The 22,688-nt window shown below is 49.4% G+C and overlaps 2 protein-coding genes across 4 annotated transcripts in view; one reads left to right on the top strand and one right to left on the bottom strand.

The window, feature by feature from the left end:
* Positions 1-22,688, bottom strand: part of acsf2 (acyl-CoA synthetase family member 2) — a 100,153-nt gene that overhangs the window by 23,359 nt on the left and 54,106 nt on the right. The window lies entirely within an intron of this gene.
* On the top strand, positions 921-21,507 carry chad (chondroadherin). Of its 2 annotated transcripts, none has more exons than XM_078401225.1 (4): positions 921-1,761; positions 14,170-14,333; positions 16,973-17,115; positions 18,146-21,507. In XM_078401225.1, the coding sequence occupies exons 1-3, from the start codon at positions 991-993 to the stop codon at positions 17,109-17,111; spliced, it is 1,074 nt and encodes a 357-aa protein (XP_078257351.1). In that variant the 5' UTR covers positions 921-990; the 3' UTR covers positions 17,112-17,115; positions 18,146-21,507. The 2 variants fall into 2 exon arrangements, with proteins under 2 accessions (XP_078257351.1, XP_078257350.1); XM_078401224.1 differs by having other exon boundaries at positions 18,143-21,507.

Here is a 22,688-nt window from a genome sequence, read left to right as displayed (position 1 = left end):
TGAGTGAGAGAGAGGGAGGGGGGGAGGGGGGGGAGGGGGGGAGTGAGAGAGAGGGGGGGAGAGAGTGAGAGAGGGCGGGAAGGGGTAGGGAGGGGGAAGTGGGGGAGGGGAGGGGGAAGTGGGGGAGGGGAGGGGGAAGTGGGGGAGAGGAGGGGAAGGGGGGGAGGCGAGTGGGGGAGTGGAGGGGTGGGAGGAAGGGAATGGGGGAGTGGGGAAAGAGGAGGGGTGTGGGGGAAGAGGTGGGGTGTGGGGGAAGAGGTGGGGTGTGGGGGAAGAGGAGGGGTGTGGGGGATAGGAGGGGAGTGAGGGGGGAGGGGAGTGAGGGGGAGGGGAGTGAGGGGAGTAGGGGAGTGAGGGGGGAGGGGAGTGAGGGGGGGAGGGGAGTGAGAGGGGAGTGAGGGAGGAGGGGAGAGGGGATTGACGGGAGAGGGGAGAGGGGAGTGAGGGGGGAGGGGAGTGAGGGGGGAGGGGAGTGAGGGGGAGGGGAGTGAGGAGGGAGGGGAGTGAGGGGGGAGGGGAGTGAGGGGGGAGGAGGGGAGTGAGGGGGGGAGGAGGGGAGTGAGGGGGGGAGGAGGGGAGTGAGGGGGAGGAGGGGAGTGAGGGGGAGGAGGGGAGTGAGGGGGAGGAGGGGAGTGAGGGGGGGAGGGGAGTGAGGGGGGGAGGGGAGTGAGGGGGGTGAGGGGGGGGAGGGGAGTGAGGGGGGGGGGGGGGGGAGGGGAGTGAGGGGGGGGGGGGAGGGGAGTGAGGGGGGGGGGAGGGGAGTGAGGGGGGGGGGGGAGGGGAGTGAGGGGGGGAGGGGAGTGAGGGCTGTTCGCCGTGTACTGGCGGCACTTTGCCGAGGGACACCAAGCGCCCACTCGCCTCCGGTCCCACAAGTGTTAAAAGGGTGCGTCGTGCGATGCGCCCCGCCCCGGCCCAGCCCAGCCCGGCGGCTGCAGGTTATAAGTAAGGCCGGGTGAGCGGGCGGTGGGGTCAGCCTGTACCCGCACCATGCAGCAGTTACGTTGGCTCTGGCTTGTGCCGCTGGTGGTCGCGGTCACAGCCGCCGCTCGCTGCCCGTCCGGGTGCCATTGCCTTGGGGACCTGCTGCACGTCGTGTGCGAGAACAAGGGGCTGCGGAAGGTGCCGAGGGTCTCCAACAAGGTGCGGCTACTCAGCCTGCAACAGAACAACTTCCCGGTGCTGCCGGCCGGCGGCTTCAGCAACCTGAAGAGCCTGGTGTCCCTCCACATGCAAGACTGCCGCATCCGAGAGGTCCGGGCTGGGGCTTTCCGCCGCCTCAAGAAGCTGGTCTACCTCTACCTGTCCAACAACCAAATCAGCGCCATCCGGCCCGGCGCCTTCCAGGACCTGTCGCAGCTCACCTACCTGTACCTGGACCACAACCGCATCAGCGAGCTGTCCAAGGGGCTGCTCAGCCCGCTCACCAGCCTCTTCCTACTACAGCTCAGCCACAACAGGATGAGCCAAGTCCGGCCCGGCAGCTTCACTGGGGCTCGGGAGCTTCGCTGGCTCCACCTCAGCCACAACGGCTTGTCCTCCATCGCGCCCGGGGCGCTGGATGATGTGGAGAACCTGGCCACGCTGCACCTGGACGGCAACAAGCTGAGCAGCTACCCGGCCGCGGCGCTCAGCAAACTGCGGGTGGTGGAGGAGCTGAGGCTCAACTCCAACCCCATCCGCACCGTCCCCGACAACGCATTCCGCTCCTTCGGCAGATACGTGGAGCGCATATGGCTGACAAACATGCAGCTGGAGAAGGTGAGGGCCGGGGGGGGGGGGGCACGGTGGCCCATTGGGGGGGGGGGGGGGGCACGGTGGCCCGGGGGGGGGGGGGGCAGACCGGGTATAGGGTGGCCCATGGGGGGGGGGGGGGGGGGGGCAGAAGACCGGTATAGGGTGTCCCGGGAGTGGGACGGACCTCCCGGTGCACGGTGTCGCGGGTGAGAGACACCCGGGGAACGGGCGAGGGCGCCGGGCCAGGGAGTCTGGCCGCCGGGGGAATGGGCGAGGGCGCCGGGCAGCCTAGTGGCTCGGGGTCCCGGGCGAGGGAGTCTGGCCGCCCGGGGTTGGGTGAGGACTGGCCGGGCTCCGAGCCTGGAGGGAGAGAGTGAGATGCGCGCGTCAGTTACTGGCCGGAGAGGCTGGATCCGGGATGGAGATCCCGAGGTGAAGAGAGGATGCAGGCAGCCGGTTAGAGTAGCGGTCTCTCCCACTATCTCTGCCGCCAGCGAGGTGGGACTGTGGTCCTGCCCATTGGATCACACCGCTGCGAATATGTGGACGGCGCCCAAGCACCGGCCGGTTGCCGAGCCCAGCTCTCGGCGCTGTCAAACTAACTCACTGAAATGTCAACATGTTAAACCGCCTGAGCACAAGGGATGGGACGCTGGTCAAGGGCATGGGTTTTAACAAGCCGTCCGGAGCGACACACAGTGCTGGGGTTAGGCTGAGAGAGCAGTGGGTGTGGGTTTGTGTCAGGGCGCTGGTACTGACCACAGCACCCAGAGATGGGGAAAGGGGGCGGGGTGGTGGGGGTGGGTGGGGGGGTGGGGAGAGTGGGAGAGTGGGGGGGGGGGTGGGGAGGGTGGGGAGAGTGGGGGAGTGGGGAGAGAGGGGGATGGGGAGAGAGTGAGTGGTGGTGGGGGGGGGGGGGGGGGAGGGGGGGAGAGGAGGAGGAGGAGGAGGAGAGTAATCCCCGGCAGCTCCAGCCACCCTCGCTCCTTGTCCATGCGTGCGGACGGCGAGGCTCCTGCTGTGAGACCGCGGGCTGGGAGCTGGTTACCCCGGCGACTGTGCAGTTTGTCGCGGACCGTCTATCTGCAGCCTGGACCTGGTCCCATAGGGAACCGGAAGAAACCCGTTGAAAAGGGAATACCATTTTGAAGAGTGTATTTTACACAGAACATGACGGGACATTTGACGGTCAATGAAAAGCGCAGTGACTATTGGGACGGAATAGATACCTGCTGTTGTAGACGGCAGGCAGCGTTGTGACTGTCACTCGACGGTGAGCTATTGACCAGGAGGACCTCGACCTTTCTGCAGAGCAGTGCCCCGGATCCTGGACTGACATCCAGCAGGATGGCCCTTCCAGCCAACCCGAACTGTGAACTCTGTGTGTGTTTCTCATCTCTCACCATGGTTTTAAAATAAACTAAACAGACCAACATTTCTATGAACCTAGAGAAGGGTCTTTCAGGAGACTGCATGGGTTAAACTCTTTCAACACAAGACACGTCTATGCGGCTTGGATAGTGTCTACTGGCTTCTTCAACAAATGAGCCATTGACTGCCACGTGCTCCCGAAAGAAAGGCGACATTCAGACCGCTTTTCCATGCAGCGGCGTGTTTGCAACCAGGCACAGTCATGGAGTTTATTGGAAGTGTTTTGGGGTTTAATATAGTGTGGAAGCACTACTTGTGTCAATTCTATTTCAGCACTCATTTTCTGGGAACTGGGCGTCACTGGCATTTATTGCCTATCCCCAACTGCCATTAAAAGACGGCGGTGGGCGCCTTCCTGAACAACTAGAGTCCTTTTGATGAAGGAACTCCCAGCCACTCTTCATGATTTCAACCAATGAAGGTACCATACTGTATTTGCAAGTCAGGGTGGTGTGTGACTTGGAGTGGAATTCTACAGGTGGCGGCGTTCCCGTGTGCCCACCAAATCCACTGCTTCTTGGTTGGGGTAGTGGCTGTGGATCTGAGAGGTGTTGTCAGCAACTGAACATAAGTATCGACAGCCATTGTGCCCAGATGGTGCGGGAATGGACATTCTTTAGCGGCGGATGGGCTGCTGATCAATTGAAGATAGACACAAAAAGCTGGAGTAACTCAGCGGGACAGACAGCATCTCTGGAGGGAAGGAATGGGTGACGTTTCGGGTCGACACCCTTCTTCAGAACGACCGACTCTACCCGAAACATCACCCATTGCTTCTCTGCAGAGATGCTGCCTGTCCGGTTGAGCTAATCAAGCTTTTTGCGACTACCCTCGGTTTAAACCGGCATCTGCAGTTCCTTCCTACACATTTCGTCTGCTGATCAATTGATCCATTGATCAAATGAATCATGTCGAACCTATTGGGCATTGCTGGAACTGCACTCATCCAAATAGCACATATTCCACGACACTGGATATGGGCCTTGAAGATTTGTAAGTTTTGAGATACAACGCGGAAACGGCCCTTCTGCCCACCGAGTCCGCACCGACTTGCGATCCCCGCACATTAACACTACCCTACACAACTTACAATCATACCAAACCAATTAACTTCCGTCTTTGGAGCGTGGGAGGAAACCCAAGATCTCGGAGCAAACCCACGCAGTCACGGGGAGAACGTACAAACTCCGTACAGACGTGGTCGGAGTCGAACCGATCTGAAAGCGCCGTTGGACAGCAACTCTGCCGCTGCACTACAAGATGGTGAAAGTTGCCTAACTGGACGTGAGAATTGGGAAAACCCATTGGAAAACTGGAAACTTCTCCAATGATGTTCTGGGACTGGGATGATTGGCCTCCAACAAGCACACCCATCCACCTCAGTACGAGGTCTGACCCCAACCACTGATTTCCCTTTGATGCCCATTGACTTCAGTTTTACCATGGTTCCTCAATCCCACACTCAGTCAAACATGTCTTGGTGTTGCATGCCGTCACTCTCACCTCGCCTCTGGAGTTCTGCTCTTTGGTCTGTGTTTGATCTGAGCTGTGACGAGGTTTGGAACTGAGTTGTTCAGGTAAAACCCAAACTGGGTCTTGGTGATCACCTAATGCTTGATCGCCCTTTTGATAAAACTTTGTTAATGGTTGAGAGGAGATTGATTGCGTGTATATTAGTAGGATTAGATTGGTTTTCCTTTTTTGTAACCAGGACATCCTGGGCAGTTTTCCATAGTGTGAGGCAGATTTTGTGCTCAAATCTGTATTAAAGTGTTTGGTTTGAGGCACTATTAATTACAGAGCACAGATGTTCTGTAGTACATTCACATTAGCTCAGGACTGGCTTCTGTGATGGTGGTGATCTCAGGTGGAGGTTAAGATGGATGACGATCGGCCCTTCTGTTTGAACATGGCGTTGTACGCTTCAGGCATGTCTGATTTGATGGACACAGAAAGCTGGAGTAACTCAGCGGGTCAGCTGCATCTCTGGAGAAAAGGAATAGGTGACGCTTCTGGTCAAAATCCTTCTTCTGACATGGTGTACATTGCCATCGTTGAGAATGGGAATGTTAATGAAGCCCCCTCCTCCTGCTAGCTGGTTAATTGATCACCACCATTCACAATCAGATATGGCAGAACTGCAGATTTGATCTGATGCATTGTTTCAGAGACCGCTCAGCATTTCACAAGTTTTACTCTTGCCCTAATGCTGCTTCTGGCACAACCTTCACTGGCCCAGGGTCGATCCCTTGGCTTGATATTAATTCAACCAATTGTATCTTAGACAGAAGCACCTGCCACATTTGGACTGCTAAAGATAAAGTCAAGTAGGTTTATCCTCGATGGTTCACTCATAACTTGCCACATGTTGGCAGATGTATCCTTCAGGTCAGCGCTTGTGCTACTAAGCCACTTGGTGATGGACTTTGCAGTTCCCATCCTTACTGTTTTCAGTGCTATTTCCAAGTGTTGCTCCATTGAGGAAGGGAAGTGGATGTTACTGAGGAAGAGGTTTACTTGCCCACATTCCACCTGGGTATGGGAATTTCTGGGACAGGTGACAGTGTTGAGGATGCTAAGGCTTGCTCCATCATGCCTGTGTACTGTTGTGCTCTATACCTGTTGAGTCTGTCCTGCTGGTGGGACAGTCATCCTGAGGGGTTGTGATAGACGAGTCTGGCAAGTCATCTGTTTGGCACGCTTCTCTGAGGATGACCATATTACGCAGTTGCTTGGCTTGTCTGAAGGTCAACAGTGGGCAGATGTAACAAGGTCTTTGTAGAGTTGATGGGTCTGTGAGCAACAAGCCCATGTTCAAATTCAAAGTTGGCACAGATGATGGGCGATCTGCTTGATTTTATCCTCATTTTGTTTCAATGTCGCAGTTATCTTCCAGCTATGGGAATCGCTCGGACATTTCAGGCCATAGATTTTCATCACATACACAGGACAGAATAAGGCCTTGGAAGTGTCACTTTACTATGTGCACATTATATGCATTCCATTCTTTTTATGAGTGTCACGGATGTCTGAGCAAGAGCAGCAAACTCCAGAAATGTGTTGTCATTTGTGTATCTCCCACAGTCTATTTCATGGCAGCACATAAAAGGGTGATTGACCAATACTGGGTACAGTCTCCCAAGACATGACTAAATGGGGCAGTTCCCCATCAAATCCAGACAATAAACACAAGGAGGAAAATGTTTATACATTTTACTAGGTTTAAAGTAGATAATTTCACCTCCTATCAGAGCACACAGAAATATTTACTCTTTTCTATTTCTTTTATATTTCTGCTTCCTCATTTGAGCTTGAACATTCTCTCTTCATTCAGACTAACAACAGCATAAACATTGACAAACGTCCGTGATTTATCTGTGGGCACAAGGACTTGCTGATGCTGGAATCTTGAAAAGAGTGCTGGAGTAATTCAGTGGGTGAGGCAGCATCCGTAGAGGGAACGGGCAGGTGACTTTTCAGGTTGGGACCCTTCTTCAGACTGATTATGGTAGGAGAACAAAGCTGGAAGGAAGAAGGGTCCCAACCCAAAATGTCTCCCTGTCCCCTCCCTCCACAGACGTTGCCTGACCTGCTGAATTCCTCTCACTTTGTGTTTGTTCAAGGTTTATCTGTTCTCTCTTCTATCATACACATCACCTCAACTTGAAACACACAACCGATCCTTCACTGTCACTGAGGCCAGATCCCACTAAACTACATGGAGAACAGCTTCACCAGCAGGATGGGAGCAATCCGAGAAGGCTGCCCCATTCTTCCACAAGGCCATCCCATATGGGAAATAAATACTGACTTTTCCAGAAACACTGCCTTCTAAACTACTTGGTCATTGCATGACACAATGTCGTTGAGGTTGATGAATAATTCCAATATCCATTTCTCTGGACTAACATAATGGATTACCTTATCTTGTGACTGGAAGGCAGGTCCCAGTGGGATTCCACAGGTTCAATGCTCAGTCCTTAGTTACGTTCATTATACTTGAATGATTTAGATTTGTGGAGAGGCAAGATAAGGATATTTTACAAAATGTTGTAATTTGCTTGTCAGTGAAAAGGAATACTTTAGGTTGCAGGAAGATAAAGACAGTCTGGTCAGTCAGGTAGAAAAGTAGGAAACAATTTCCCACAGACAGTGGGCAGGATAGCTCCACAAAACCCAGCAAGTAGCAGGAACGGAGGTTGATGTTTTGTGCTACCTGGTCTCAGCCTGCCTGCTGGCTTAGAAATGCTGCTGTGCTATGTGTGACATGGTACAGTGTGGGTCGGTATCAGTAATCTGTGATTCTATGACAGAAAAGCCCAAGTGGGAGACAGTGTTAGTAACTCTAAACCTAAGCCTGTTGATACACCAGTCCAAGCTGCAGCTGGTCATTGTTAATTTGCCATGTGACCCTTCCCTAAGTGTGAGCCTTGCCAGGAATGTGCAGCAGACACCAGTCACAAGTCACTCACACAGTTGATACGCCAGAGACACAGATACACATACACCCATCAGCAATCTCACACATACACGGACATATGTCCATCAACAATCTCCCACACACACAATCCCAGTCACCATCACCCCTCACACGCGCATGCGTACACATATGCACACATACCTATCTGTCAACACCCTCGGACACATATCCATACACATCACTACCAAAACGCACAAACACCCACACACTCATCCATCAACACCCATCAAACACACATGTTCATCAGTACCCCCTCACACACAGCGTACCATCAAACGTTCGCATGGATCCATTGGCACCCCTTCACTCGGACATAAGCACCACAGATACACACAACACCCATTACCCACAACACACACTGCACATAAGCCCCCCCACACACACACCCACACCCACACATGCACCTTACATACTATTCACACACATACCATAACACTCCCATTACTTACCAACTATATACATACACTATATACACAACTATATACGAGATTACACGGTAATTTTGCTCTTCCACCATTGAATGCACATTTTTAATCAGCTACTCTTGCTCCCTTGACTAATTTGATAGAGTGCAACTAAATCAGCACATATTTCATTTGTTGGGGTATTCTAAAATGTCATGACATTTTGAGGTTAAGAATTAGGTGGTGTTGGGTCTTTTGAAACACATTACGGTCAATAAGTCCTTAGGACCTGATGGGATCTATCCCAGGTTACTGAGAGAGGCAAGAGAGGAGATTGCTCGAGCCTATTCTCTCTAGCCACAGGCATAGTGTTGGAGGACTGGGTAGTAGCCAGTATTGCTCCTTTGTTTAAGAAGGGAAATAGGAATAACCCAGAGGCCCATGTAAGTGGTAGGGAAGCTATTGGAGGACTTTGAGGGATACGATTTACTCGCATCTGGAAGAGATCATTAGGAACAGTCAGCAAGTCTTTGTCAATGGCAGGCCATGATTTACTCACTTGATTGAATTTTATGTGAGGTGATGAAGATCATTGATGAGGATAGGCCAGTGGATGTTATTGACATAATACAAGTGAGGCACTACACAGGATCCCTCCCAGAAGGCTGATCCAGTCTGGCTGGCAGCAATAGCAAACCTGATGTTATATATTCATGTCCTGCTGTGCTATGTGCAACACTGTGGGTTGGGGTATCAATAAAATGATCATGAAGTTACTGGATTCCATTAAAAAGGCAACTGGTTCAACTAGAGAGCTCAGGAAAGGGTGGAAGACAGTCCAGTCAGTCCTGTGCTGTGCCTGGTTCTGAGGTGCATTATCAAGCCACCCCATCAAATTGGGCAACGACTGCGGTAATTAAACTCCCACAGGACTGCATTAGCATATGGGTTTAAGTCTTTGGAACTTGAACCCGTGACTCCTCAACTCAAGTGATAGGGGTGTGACATTGGCATCACTGTCCCGTGAGAACCACGAGCATCACGTTTCTACAAAGCCGGTGTTCTTGGGGTCTGGGAACAGCAGTAAACCCCTGACACTGATCAGAGGCACCAATCCTTTGGAGATTTCACTGACCTCAGACCATTGCATGGATTTGCACCGTGGATCGTGCACCTAATTCAGCAGAAGCTGGTTGCTGTCAGAATTATCTTCTGCCCCTTGCCCCATTGTGTTTCCTACATTGCTCTGGCAAATTGCCTCTCCTTGTACTCGGGTTCGTTAGAGTGCAAGCAAGCAACAAACCTCTGTACAGATTTCTGGGAGCTGGGAAAGGGCAGCTTAATTCATGGACTACATCCCCACAATGAGAGAGTGAAGCTTTGTACTCCATCTATCCCAGGCACTGTCCCCGCTAAAGGGATGAGCTACTAATGCTGGAGGTCTCATTTGAACAAGGATGCACGCTCACACCTTCTTACGAGCACCAGTGCCTTTTGGAAATTTCCATGTGTGCAGTCATGGAAAAAGCCAGGCTAGTGTCCAGATGAGGATCTAGGATAAACAAGTAGCATCTGACTGCTGCCACAGTGCAGTGAAGAGAGAGCTTTCCAGTCTGGGTCCACAATGTCACCAGTGAGGCAGGCGGCAGTCACGGCCAAGACTGAAAACAGTCGGGAAAATTGTTTTCAGATTTCCATTGCAAGGTTTGCCAACTGAGGGTGAAGACAGAAAACTACTGAGGTCTTTAGATTAACCCTGTGTGTGCTGAACCTTATTCCACCAGTAAGCAGGCCAGATCCACATGGAACATTCTATTCCCACTTGGGGAATAGTTGCAGAAGTGCAGGCTGTTTGTCCTTGCACAAGGGCTGTCAACCTCCTGGGTCCAGAAGGTTCCACAGTGGAACTTATCTCTTCCCCGGAGTATGGGCAAGATCCGGTGACACACAGTTCTCTTCCCCCTCTGGCTCAGACATTCAGACTTGCTGGGGCAGGTCAGCTCCTGTCTTAGGTCGGATTAGCACAGGCCAGATGGGAAATGGCTTTGTACTCCACACCAGCTCAGCCCTGCAATCCTTCCCTCAGCCTCTCCATGAATCACTGAATCATCAGTGAAGAAATGTTGGAATCACAGACAATTCAGAAGGTGCGCACGTTATCAGTGCTTGCCAGCTTTTGGGTGGTGATCAGAACTGGTGATCCAGTAGTCACAGCCCACCATGACAGGCAGTGTAACAGAATCCTTCAAGTCTAGCCAGCTGGGATCGGGAAGAATGCAAACTACCAGGTTGCTGTTAATATGTAGCTGATTCCTTCAGGGCCATGAAATCAAGAACTCACAATAGACAATAGGTGCAGGAGGAGGCCATTCGGCCCTTTGAGCCAGCACCGCCATTCAATGTGATCATGGCTGATCATTCTCAATCAGTATCCCGTTCCTGCCTTCTCCCCATACCCCCTGACTCTGCTATCCTTCAGAGCTCTATCTAGCTCTCACCTTGTCCGATCCCACATCACTCTCAGCTTCTCAGCACCCTGAGTACAAGGAGGAGCAATTAAAAAGGCCCCACTGGGATCTCACTGGGGCTCTTTCACCTCATGGGCCAGAGTGGCAGCTTAACCCTTTGTGCTCAACTTCCACCTCCACCTGACTAACCTCCAGCGTCTCTGGGGGGGGATTCCAAACCAAAGGACTGCATGTATCAAACCACTGCACAATGAGTTTTGTTGCAATAATTTATGCACACAGTGACCATTTGAAGAAGCTCCATCAGTCTTGCTGGTGTTTATGTGCTACCCGGTTGTGGGAACAGAGAGCAGCTACCAGTGTTTGTTCATTGGGAGTGCAGAGGTGAGGCAGAGATGATATGGTTGAAGTTCATGGTGGAGGTTCTGCCTTTCCGCTGGAGGCAGCAAATGTGGGAAATGACTGATTGGACTGAGGCGAATAAGAGCAAATTGTTCTGCGTTACGTGGAATGAAGGATCAGGCTAATTTTAGCTTGGCTGTGGCTGCTGGTAAACATGGCCGGTGGACCAGGAATGGGGCAGCAGAGTGGGATTTGCTGTTTATTCCACCTTCGTCTTGCCAGGAGGGGGCAGGGAGCCAGAGGTTGCCTGTAATCCAGAGAGGAATAGTCCAATTCAAATTGAATATCTGAATAAGTTTATTGTCCATTTCTCCTGCCTTCCTCTCGTGACAGGCTGGACTTTGTTTGGTAGCTGACCACAGTCTGTTGACAGAAATCTGAAGCTCCCAGTTTGGAGAATCTGGCTTTGACCCATATCTGATAAAGCGTGTGTGTGTATGTGCACTGTGGCAATCAGACTGCTGCTCAGACAGCCCAGAAAAGGCCTTTGTCAGACCATCATTCACCCTGTCATTGATTATCAGCCTTCTCTGACCCCTCTCACCCTGGCCACAAAATCTTTGAAGCACTTCCCTCTGGAAGGCGACTGTCAAAGCAGCCACAGCCATACATAAAAACAGCTTTTTTCCCCAAGAGTAGTAGTTCTACTCAATAACCAAAGTCTGTAGTCTCTTTTTTGCTCTGGTTTATTTTCACCCACATGTTTAGACCGTAATGGTGTATCCTTATTGTTTTGATGTGGGTATGCTTTATTCTTAATTGTTAACTGTATGTTTGTGTTGTCATTTGTGAGCGGAGCACCAAGGCACATTCCTTGTGTATACACATACTTGGCCAATAAACATTCATTCATTCGTTTGTTCATTCATTCATTCATTCATTCATTCATTCATTCATTCATTCATTCATTCATTCATTCATTCAAATCTTGGCTTCAATCAAACTTCCTCAAACTCAATTGCAACAAATCTGAAATCATCATCATTGGTCCAAAAACGCTCACCAAATCCACCCAAAACTTCATCCTCAACATTGATGGTCTCCCAGTATCCACCTCACCTCACATCCGGAATCTTGGAATCATCCTTGATCAAACCCTCTCCTTCGACAAACACATCAAACACATCACAAAGACAGCCTTCTTCCACCTCAAAAACATTGCCCGTCTCCGTCCATCCCTCTCCTCCACAGCTGCAGAAACCCTCATCCACGCCTTCATCACCTCCCGTCTGGACTACTGCAGCAGCCTCCTATGGCGCACCCTCAAAAATCATCAATAAACTTCAATACATTCAAAACTCCGCTGCCCGTCTACTCACACACACACACACCTCGATCCGTGACCATATCACCCCCGTCCTTTATAAACTCCACTGGCTCCCCATCCCCCAGAGAATCCAGTACAAAATCCTCCTCATAACCTACAAAGCCCTCCATAACCTGGCCCCATCCTACCTGACCGACCTCCTCCACAGGCACACTCCCACCTGCACCCTCCGCTCTGCCGCTGCCAATCTCCTATCCCCCCACATCCGGACTAAACTCAGATCCTGGGGGGACAGGGCTTTCGCCATCGCTGCTCCCACCCTATGGAACTCACTACCCCAAACCGTTAGAGACTCCTCCACACTCACCACATTCAAAACATCGCTGAAGTCTCACCTGTTCAGTACTGCCTTCAACCACTGAAGGTCACCTCACCTTCTGTCTCCTTTCTCTGTTCATTTATTTATTTACTTATTTATCTATTTATTCATTTCCCTATGTTCTCAAAATCTCTGTAAAGCGTCTTTGAGTATATGAAAAGCGCTATATAAATAAAATGCATTATTATTATTATTATATTCATTCATTCATTCATTCATTCATTCATTCATTCATTCTCCCACCTATTTATATAACAGAGATAGACAGAAAGTGCTGGAGTGACTCAGAGCAGCATCTCTGGAGAAAAAGGATAGGTGAAGTTTTAGGTTGAGATCCTTCAGACTGAAACTAGGGGGTGGGGTGAAGAGCTGGAGGCAAGAACAGACCAGGATGAATCAAGGCTGGCAATAATTGAGCTCGGGCAAGGTAGTGCCCTGGTAAGCCCTGGTCGGGGAAGGTGTGATCTCAAGAGGGATACAATGTGGTGAACTATGGAACCGTTTGAACGACTTTGCACTTCGTGTCTATCATTGGTATAAAGCAACATCTGCTGTTTCTCCACTCTGTACACAGCCTGCCTCCTTTATATTTCTCACTCAGTGACTTTATCTGATAACGTTACACTATGTTGGACAGGGGGTGAGTGTTGATCACTCCACCTCACCAGCACCTCCCTCCACACATTCACTGTCTCCAAATAATCAATTTCTTGAGGGATCTGCAGAAATATCCTCCATTCAAATACTGGGACAACCGAAGCCCATGATTCAGGTTCAGCACTGACCCTGATCCCAAGCCTCAACTCCTCGGCATCTGTCTGTACTGTACCAAGTTGTTTATAATCTTAGTAATTACTCTGCTGTCTATAACCCTGGTCACTCCAGCCGCCTGTAACCCTGGTCACTCCCACCCTCCTGCAACCCTCGTCACTCCCACCCTCCTGCAACCCTCGTCACTCCGGGTGCCGGTAACTACAGAATCATACAGCACGGATCTGATTCCCATCTACACTGAACCCATTTTCTCTTTACACATTTCCTTTCCGATTACCTGACGGATTTGTATATGCAGGGGTGCAGTACTGCCGGAGCTCACTGGAGTGCTGCTCCGGTACCAGCGACAGCGCCGGCACCTAGAAGATGAGCACTGCAACACTGTGTATATGTATCTGCGTTGCATGCGACACAAACCCCCATGATTCCTGCCACATGGAACCCTCGCATTCCTAATGTCTGGAATCACCACCTCACCCTCCGTTCTCCTCCAGGTGCAGGTTTCTAACGATCACTCCAGCATTTGATGACTATCTTCAGATGCCCAAACTCTCTCAACCTCTCGAGCTCCCTTTCCTCATTTCAAACTCTCTTGGAAGGCTTTTGCATCAGTTTCCCCAGAGACAGATGAATATAGAGTTTGTAGGACAATACTTCTGTGATTTTTAATTCTCCCAAAGACCCAACCAGAGGTTGCTGTCATCAAATGGAGGTCAAAATTAATCTGTGGGCTTTTTGGATTTGAAAACTATTTGATCCAATGAAGATATTGCTTTACGATTGTAGGTAAAGTTGAAGAATTAAAACAGGTCTGGCGTTTTGTTTAGTTTTCAGCTGGAGCTTTCAATGGTGTCACTGCCCTGTCCGCTCTCCACTTGGATGACAACAAGTTGCAGTCGCTGCCTCAAAGCCTCACCTTTGCCAAAATGAAGAACCTGACCCTGTCCGACAACCCCTGGGACTGCACTTGTTCACTGGCTGCTCTCCGCAGGTACAGTATTCCTCTGTTCCCAAACACACCTCCCTTAATCCTAACCCAGATAGTTTACACAATCCAGCCTGGTCCTGTTTTATAGGTTCAGATAATCAGGCTATCACTGCTGCTTCTCACAAACATCTTTAAAGAGCTGGTTAACAACAAGTGCCTTCTTAGCCTGATCAGTAGCATCACACCCAGTGGTGTCTTATTGCTCAAGTCTTTGGACTCGCCATTGTCCAGGATTCTTCATCCCCTCTGATCCAAGGCTCCTTCCAAATGTTCCTTTGTTTAACTCGTAATTTTCAGAAGCAAGCCAGTCTCAAACTTTATAAGTGCCAATGCTATGACAGTGGATGCCACATGACCACTTATTTACACCTATATAATTATAGCAAGACATCCCTGCTCTCTGACATGAATCCATCTGCTGCAAAGGCCAACGAGTGACTTGAATTCTGAGCCACCAGGTGGTGCACAAGGACACCCAGGTCTCCTTGCACCTTCCCCTTTCCCAGTCTGTGGCCATTCAGATAATAACCTGCCCGTTATTACCCCGAAGGTGGACGACCTCTCGGTTACTTATATCATATTGCATCTGCCATGCATTTGCCTATTCACTTGACCAGTCTGAATAAATCTTGAGCCTCTGTGTCTTTAGATACAGCATAGAAACAGGCACCAACCCACCGAGTCCACGCCGACCAGCGATTACCCCATACACTCGCACTATCCTACACATTAGGGAGAGTGTGCAATTTACAGAAGCCAATCAACCTACAAACCTGTAGATAGACACAAAAAGCTGAAACAACTCAGCGGGACAGGAAACATCCCTGGAGAGAAGGAATGGGTGTCATTTTGGGTCGAGACCCTTCTTCAGACCCATTTCTTCTCTTCAGAGATGCTGCCTGGCCCGCTGAGTTACTCCAGCATTTTGTGTCTTATCTTCGGTTTAAACCAGCATCTGCAGTCCCTTCCTATAGAAACATGTACGTCTTTGGAGTATGGGAGGAAACTGGAGCTCCCAGAGAAAACCCACGCCGTCACAGGGAGAACGTACAAACTCTGTACAGATAGCACCTGCAGTCAGGATCAAACTCTGGCGCTGTAAGGTAGCGACTCTACCACTGTGCCACTGTGCCGTCCTTCCTCCCCACAGCTAGTACTCCCACTCTGTTTTGTTGCATCTGCCCAGTAATCAATGCCTGCCCCTTGGGAAGAAAACATCCATTTATTCCTAATGTGCATTGTCCACATTGAGAGTGACAGTCAATACTGCACGGAGCACAAGGACAAGGAAATCATGGTGAACTTCAATAAAACAAATGTACATGCAATTGGGACATTGTGCAGTTCTGAGCACCACACTTTAGGGAGGTTGTGGCAACTCCAGGGAGGGTATGAGAATTATTCCAAGGAGAGGGAATAGACTGGAGAAATTTGAGTTACTTGCCCTGGAACAGAGGAGGAGGCAAAGGGATCAGATAGAGGTATTTAGAACCAGAAACTGTTCCCGCTCGGGAAAAATCTGGCACAAAAAATGAAGATAAAATTGGCAAAAAGGTCTGACATTGACCATGGGTGCTGTCTGTGTGAAGTTTCCATGTTCTCCCTGTAACCATGTGGGGTTTCCCTGGTGCTCCAGTTCCCTCCCACATCCCAAGACATGGGGTTGGCGGGTTAACCGGCTGTTGCAAATTGCCCCTGGTGCAGGTGGGAGAACTGGGAGGGGCATGAGGGGCATTGGTGCTGCTGTGAAAGGGAAGGTGGGGTAAGTAGATGGGGAATTGATGACTGATGCAGTCACAGAGGACAGTAAGGTACTGTGCCACGGGGGGGGGGGGGGGGATATGGCCTGGAAGGTACTGCTAGGGGGAGGCATGGGGGCAGATTCAGTTATGGTGGGCAGATGGGGCAGGAGAAGGATTTGAAAAGAAATAACTTACCGGCACATGGGGAGGGGGGAGTGGATTTAGATGGATTGTACAGATGGGCCAAAAGGCCTCCTTCTGTGCTGTGATCTTTCTGTGGTTTGAAATAGTGAAGAATGGTGTACGTTCTCTCTGCAACCATATGGGTTTCCCCCCAATGTTTCCAGTGAGTTAATTTGTGATTAGAGGCGAGAGAATTAGGGAGAACATGGTGGAGCAACGGTAGAACTGCTGCCTCACTTCGCCAGAGACAAGGGTTCAATCCTAACGCGGGTGCTTTCTGTGTGGAGTTTGCACGTTCTCCCTGTGACTGCGTGGGTTTTCTCCAGGTACTTCCAGTGAATTAATATGGTTGTGATTAGGGGACAGAGCACTGGGGAGAACTCCCCATCCCTGTTTTGAAATGGTGCCTTGGGATGTTTCCTATCCATCCAAGGGCCTCAGTGAATGGGCTCTTGTGTAAGTGCAGTCCCCCTCAGTACTGTGTGGAGCTGGGCACCTGAGCTGATGCTGGGCTTCGACCCTGTTCTTACCGAGTGCTGGCCAATGATTTAGGTGCACGCAGTATATCTGGGACAAAGCTTCTTTGAAATGGTGACTGGGGATGTGTCCTCTCCATCCGAGGAGCTCCGAGTGAAGAGGCGGCCCCTACCACCCTCACCCATGCATGGAGCAGCGAGGAGCGGTCTCTCACTAACTGCTGTTGCCTCCCGTCTCCAGGTGGATGGACACGAGCAGGAACCGCCCTGACGGAACCTGCGCTTCTCCCAGCCAATACCGGGGCCAGCAAATCCTGGAAACCAACGCCTTCCAGGCCTGCAAACAACGCGCAAAACGCAACTGGATGAACCCGCTCTGAGCAGGTACGCGGTGGGCGGGCACGGCAGCCCCTCCTGCAGCCGCTGGTCTTACAGTGACACAGGGGTGCTGTTGCTTCTGCTGGGGCACCTCCAATGGGCAGCACTGGTCTGGAGTCAGAAGGTGATCGATCCTCCTCTTTCCCACCCAGACCTACCCCCCACAGTCATGCTTATCCTCCCCATCCTCATCCCCATTGACCAACCAGCGCTGGGTCTAATTTTCACTCTTCCTTCCTTACCAGTTTCCACCATTTGACCCCATTTGTCTTCTCCACATCACCTTCAGCCTTGGGTGCCACCAAAGGTATCTCCTCCCTTCCTTCCCCCATCTGACAATCAATTCCTCCTCACCTGGATCCAACTATCACTTGCTAGATCTTGTTCCACCTCTTCCCCTCACCTCTTCCTACCAGCTTGCTCCCCTCTATGCCATTTGTCTCAAAAAGGGACTGGTGGCATTCCACCATCACCATCACAGAAAGAGAACCATTGTCTTTGTCAATTTGTTCCTGCACAGGCCCAAATGTTATTGTTACTGTATCTGCCTCAATTACTTCATCTGGCAGCTTGTTCCATATACCCACCAACCTCTGTGACAAAATTGCCTCTTAGGTTTCCATTAAATCTTTCCCTTCTCACCTTAAACCTATGGCCTCGAGTTCTTGATTCCCCTACCATGGGAAAAATCTAATGCGCACACCCTCTCTATTCCCCTCATGAATGTATTACACCTCGGTGAGATCACCCCTCAGTCTCCTGCGGTCACTCTCTGGTACACACTTGTGTCGTCTCTCTGACACTTCCTCCGATCCAGCAGGGGATCTCAGAAGAGAGGAGCATTTCCAATACAGCCAAATATCAAAGTTAGGTTTGATTTGGGGAACTCTAACGATAAACCTGAAATAAATGGATTAGGTGCAGGCTGGAAGGGCTGAGAGTTAAACTAGATCAGAAGAGGATGGGAGTGGCGAGAATACTGCGTAACTGGTGCCTACATACCCTGGTGCTCTGACTTCTCTCCTTTCTCCAGTAGGTAATGGGAATGTCCGTCCTGGAGACTGGCTCCTCCACCAACCAACTGCTGACTCCTTACAGCCAATTCCCACGCACACAGAAGGAATTTCTCAGTCACCCTCCACGGAAATCGTGAATCAGCCACAAGTTCCTCAGACCTTTGAAGAGCATGTAACGATTGCAGCTTCAGCACAGTGAGATCTTCTCACTGTCCATGTGTGTGTGTCCCTCGATAGTCCCATCGCTTACAAACAGCTATGGAAATCAAGCTGTCCACAACAATGGGGCAAACAGGCTTCTAGCTAGAAGCATCTTTTTAACGATACACACAGGCTTTTGTCAAGTTTATAAAGATATATACGTGTATATTTATGTATACATATAGGATATTCCTCAGTCAGTCGCTTCCTCCTCCCACACTCTGTGCCATGCCAGATAATGTTACACCAAACTCCTCCACAGACGTAGTACTTCAGGTAACGAACACTCCCACCTCCAGACCTCACCTGACCAACAGGGCAGTCCCGTCACCTCAGAAACTCTTCCACTTACTGCAACCTGCTCTTTTACAATCTCCATCACCAAAGATTCATACTGTCACTCAGTCACAGATTTGTGGAAGAAACCTTTGCCCTTCTCATTCACCACTTTGATTTAAACTTGTGAGCTTTGATATCTTTCCTCCACACTAAGGGCTCTCCCTGTTAGAGGAGCCAAAGTATTGGATTTGCAAAGTGATTATGATATTTGTAAAGGTACAAAATATAATGTGCAAGAAATGAAAGTGTTGCCTACCCTGCATGAATGCATCATCAAGGTTGCAGAATCATATTTACCTTTAAATGGGAGTTATACAGTGAAAGAGCAGAGGGGAGGGGAGAGTTCCAGGGGGGTGCTTTGTGTGCTACTGGACACATTTTAGGCAGCTCTGTTCTCTGGAGAGGTCTTGGATAAATTTAATTTGAATACTTCCAAGACAGCACAAGACAGCATAAGACAACGGAAAAGTGTCTCTCATTGACAAAGTTCTCCAGAAGTTCTGCTTCTCACAGACATGTAAGAAGCAGAAATATTTTAACCTGCATTGATCCAATGCTTGGAAACAACGCCTTAGGAAGTCTGGACTGACGTTGCATTTCTTTCCCTTCCATTGTGCATATTGTACAGAATGACAAACGTCTTACGGAGCTGCGATGATTTGAGTTAGTGCAACTGTGCTCCACTGGCTGGGTTCTGCAGTGCGTAATCTAATCTCAGCACGTATTAAGTTGTGTCAAATGTCTCTGCTCCCAATAGCCCACCCTGGACACAAAAGTCTGTCCCAGCTCAATCAGTTTGCAGAGACTGCTTCTTGAATCGCTGAAGCCTTGGTTATTTTCATTGACAGGTTCCAGACAATGTGCAATGTCTAGAACTGTGAGTCTCTCCTCTCAAAGAGAGAAATCTGATCCTGAACCTGTGAGGAGGGAAAAGGCCAAACGCTCCACTCTTTTGATGATGTGACCCTGAACACTGACCATACATTCCCAACAAGCCTGCAGGATCCAACCTAATGAACTCATTTATGGACAAGCTCGCAGGCAGATCACAGGCAGCTATCGAGATTGGTTTAGGCTCAAATTTCCTCAGAAACACCCAAGTGCAGGAAAGGAGTGGCTATAAGCATTGTATAGAACACAACCGACCCTGGCTAGTTTACAACACTGCAATCGAAGCACAGCCTCCAACTTCTGCAACATCTTTTTATGAGATAGTTCTAATTTCTCCTCAATGGAATTAATGGCTAGGTTTTGGAAGCCTACAGTAAAAAGCAATTGCCATTGGATTAAACACAGAGGCATTGCATTAACCTGGCCCAAAATCCAAAACTGAGGCTCTGCCTTTTGGTTGAGTCATCCCAAGAGGGCATGACTGAGGGAACGTTATTGTACTCAAGCTTGCTGTACCTGCTATGGGAATACATTGGAGCTTTGCACAGCACAAACCCTGGCCTTAAAATATATGCTATAAAAATCATAGTTTAAAATCAGGTCTCATTCAATTGTTTAATGGGTCTTCAGACTGAGTTACAATCAATTTTCATTTTACGTTTTTTTTAAACGCCCTCTTTCTTTCCAACATTTTGAGAACCCTCACTTGTCGGGGAATCAGGAATTGCCAGGAGCACTGATGGGAAGCCCACCACACCACAGAGCACTCTAGACATGTCCACACTCTGCTTGACTCCTGTGCATCAGTGAAACGTATTATAACAACACAAGATAGGTCGGGTGTGCATTGCGTGTGTGTTGCCCATCGTAACCTTCACTACCTGGTCACTCACAATGAGCAGTGCTAAGTCTTACTTCTCATTTATGCAGATGTAGCTGGCAGCTTCTCTTCTGGATCATTAGGGCCAGTAATGGGTTGTAATAGAGTGGAGAAAAATCACGATGCTGGATGTGATGGAACTGAATGTACCATCTGTAAAGTGTTTGGTGTATCGGTATTTTCTTGGGCTCAAGAGACATAGACAAGGAAGATGTGTCTTCACAGTGAAATGTTACGCCGTGTTAAAATCCAGAGGTAACAGGTGCATTAGAACATCCATCGAGCCTGGTCCACTTAGATCACAAATATTACCCAGGTCAGACAGGCAGCTTGTTCCCTGACTGTTTCTCAGTCGTAATGGTGAAATCCCTGCTCTAACAGCTGCGTGGGGGTGTATTCACCACAAGGACTGCAGTGGTTCAAGAAGCCAACCCATCACCTCCTGATATATCATGAAATCCACCCCTGGCAGTGAGTGACACCCACATCCCAAGATCAACAAATTAGGACAACCCAGCAGCCAAATGAGCATCTGTGAATGCCAAACACGGCCTCCAATACTATTCCAGATAACACTACGAAGTCTACACTGCAACATATAAATGCATCAAACCTGTCCCAGTTCTTTCATGCACAACCTACTCCCTACCATCTTACCAGGTAGAGCCATCATGGAGGAAGGGCACCCAGGTTCCTGCAAGCTTGATAGTCAGGCGCACACAGGAGTCTTTAGCTGTCTCACTACCAGACACCTGGAAACCTGTCCTCCACAATAACACGGCAAGTTGTAAGGTTCCAAACGTAAAGTTGTCAAACACAGTTGTTGGTGGAGATTATTGCTCCCTGGCGTGTCGGGAGCTGTGAGGGGTTGCTGAAATATTTTATCTTCATGCTGAAGCCACTGTATATAAAATGTTAGTAGAACCTGGTGCAGGTCACTCTTAACAGGGCGCAAGTGACATTACGGGCTTTAAAATGTCTTGGGAATGACTTCTGCCACCCAGCTAACATTCTCATTTCCAGTAAGTATGAATTGCTGAGCAACTCTTCTGCACTTTACTTGCTGCAAGTCTATCAATAAAAACTATTTTTCATATCATTCAAAGGGAACCTTCTGTTATTTATTTGCTGGTTGTTTTCTCACCCCTTCCAGTCCTGAACATTTGACTTCTTGCAGTACATGTCCCAGTACAGCAATGTGCCTTATCCTTGCAGTACATGTCCCAGTACAGCAATGTGCCTTATCCTTGCAGTACATGTCCCAGTACAGCAATGTGCCTTATCCTTGCAGTACATGTCCCAGTACAGCAATGTGCCTTATCCTTGCAGCTTATTGAATTGAGATGCAAGTCTCAGGAGCTCAGTTGACTAGTTTAGAGTTTAGTTCTAGGTTAGCGATACAGTGGGCCCTTCACCCACCAACTCGATGCTAACCGGTAATCCCCTTACAGAAGCACTATCCTACACACTAGGAACAATTTAATTTTTTTACCAAAGCCAATTAACCTCGCAATTATCTGAATTAAGCTCTATTTGCCATTCCTCGATCCACTTGCCAAACTGATGAAGATCCCACTGCAATGTGTTCACTATATTCGCAATCTTCTATACCATCTATTTTAATGTCATCATCAAACTTACTAATCTTGCCTTGAGCTAGAAACTGACCCACAAACTCCAAACTCTTTGGGAAACCAAAAGACTGCCTGATATTCCACCTTTATAAAGATTCAATTCATACCTCCTGGTTTCCCCCAAATGGTCAAATTAGAACAAGTTATCGATACAACCTTGCATTGCATTGGCTTCCTCCATCCACATGGTCTCTGGAGCTATTCTTCTATTCTTCCGTCCAAAGAAAATAATCTCACACTTCTGTGCTTCTTTATCCATCTAAGTTGAGTCCACTCACATAATCGACCGAGGTCCTTTTGTAGACCTACTGAGAGTTTCACCAGCATAGAAATGGCCAACCACATCTAGTTTTGTTTAGTTTAGAGGTACAGCCTGCAAACAGGCTCTTCGGCCCACCTAGTCCGCAACAATCAACGATAACTCACACACTAGTTCTATCCTACACCCTGGGAACAATTTACAGAAGTCAATTAACCTACAAACCTGCACGTCTTTGGAATGTGGGAGGAAACCGAAGTACCCAGAGAAAACCCACGCGTTCACAGGGAGAATGTACAAACTCTGCATTGATAGCACCATGGTCAGGATCAAACCCCAAGGCTCTGGTACTGTCAGGC

This window comes from Rhinoraja longicauda, chromosome 6 (assembly GCF_053455715.1).
Source record: "Rhinoraja longicauda isolate Sanriku21f chromosome 6, sRhiLon1.1, whole genome shotgun sequence".
NCBI lineage: Eukaryota > Metazoa > Chordata > Chondrichthyes > Rajiformes > Arhynchobatidae > Rhinoraja > Rhinoraja longicauda.
The sequence above is the reverse complement of the archived record's forward strand: the minus strand, read 5'-3'. Positions and strand labels throughout refer to the sequence as shown.

Coding starts and splice junctions, on each gene's coding strand:
- chad (XM_078401225.1), top strand. CDS start 991: ATGCAGCAGTTACGTTGGCTCTGGCTTGTGCCGCTGGTGGTCGCGGTC. Junction 1,762..14,169: donor CAAACATGCAGCTGGAGAAG/GTGAGGGCCGGG, acceptor CGTTTTGTTTAG/TTTTCAGCTGGAGCTTTCAA. Junction 14,334..16,972: donor TCACTGGCTGCTCTCCGCAG/GTACAGTATTCC, acceptor TCCCGTCTCCAG/GTGGATGGACACGAGCAGGA.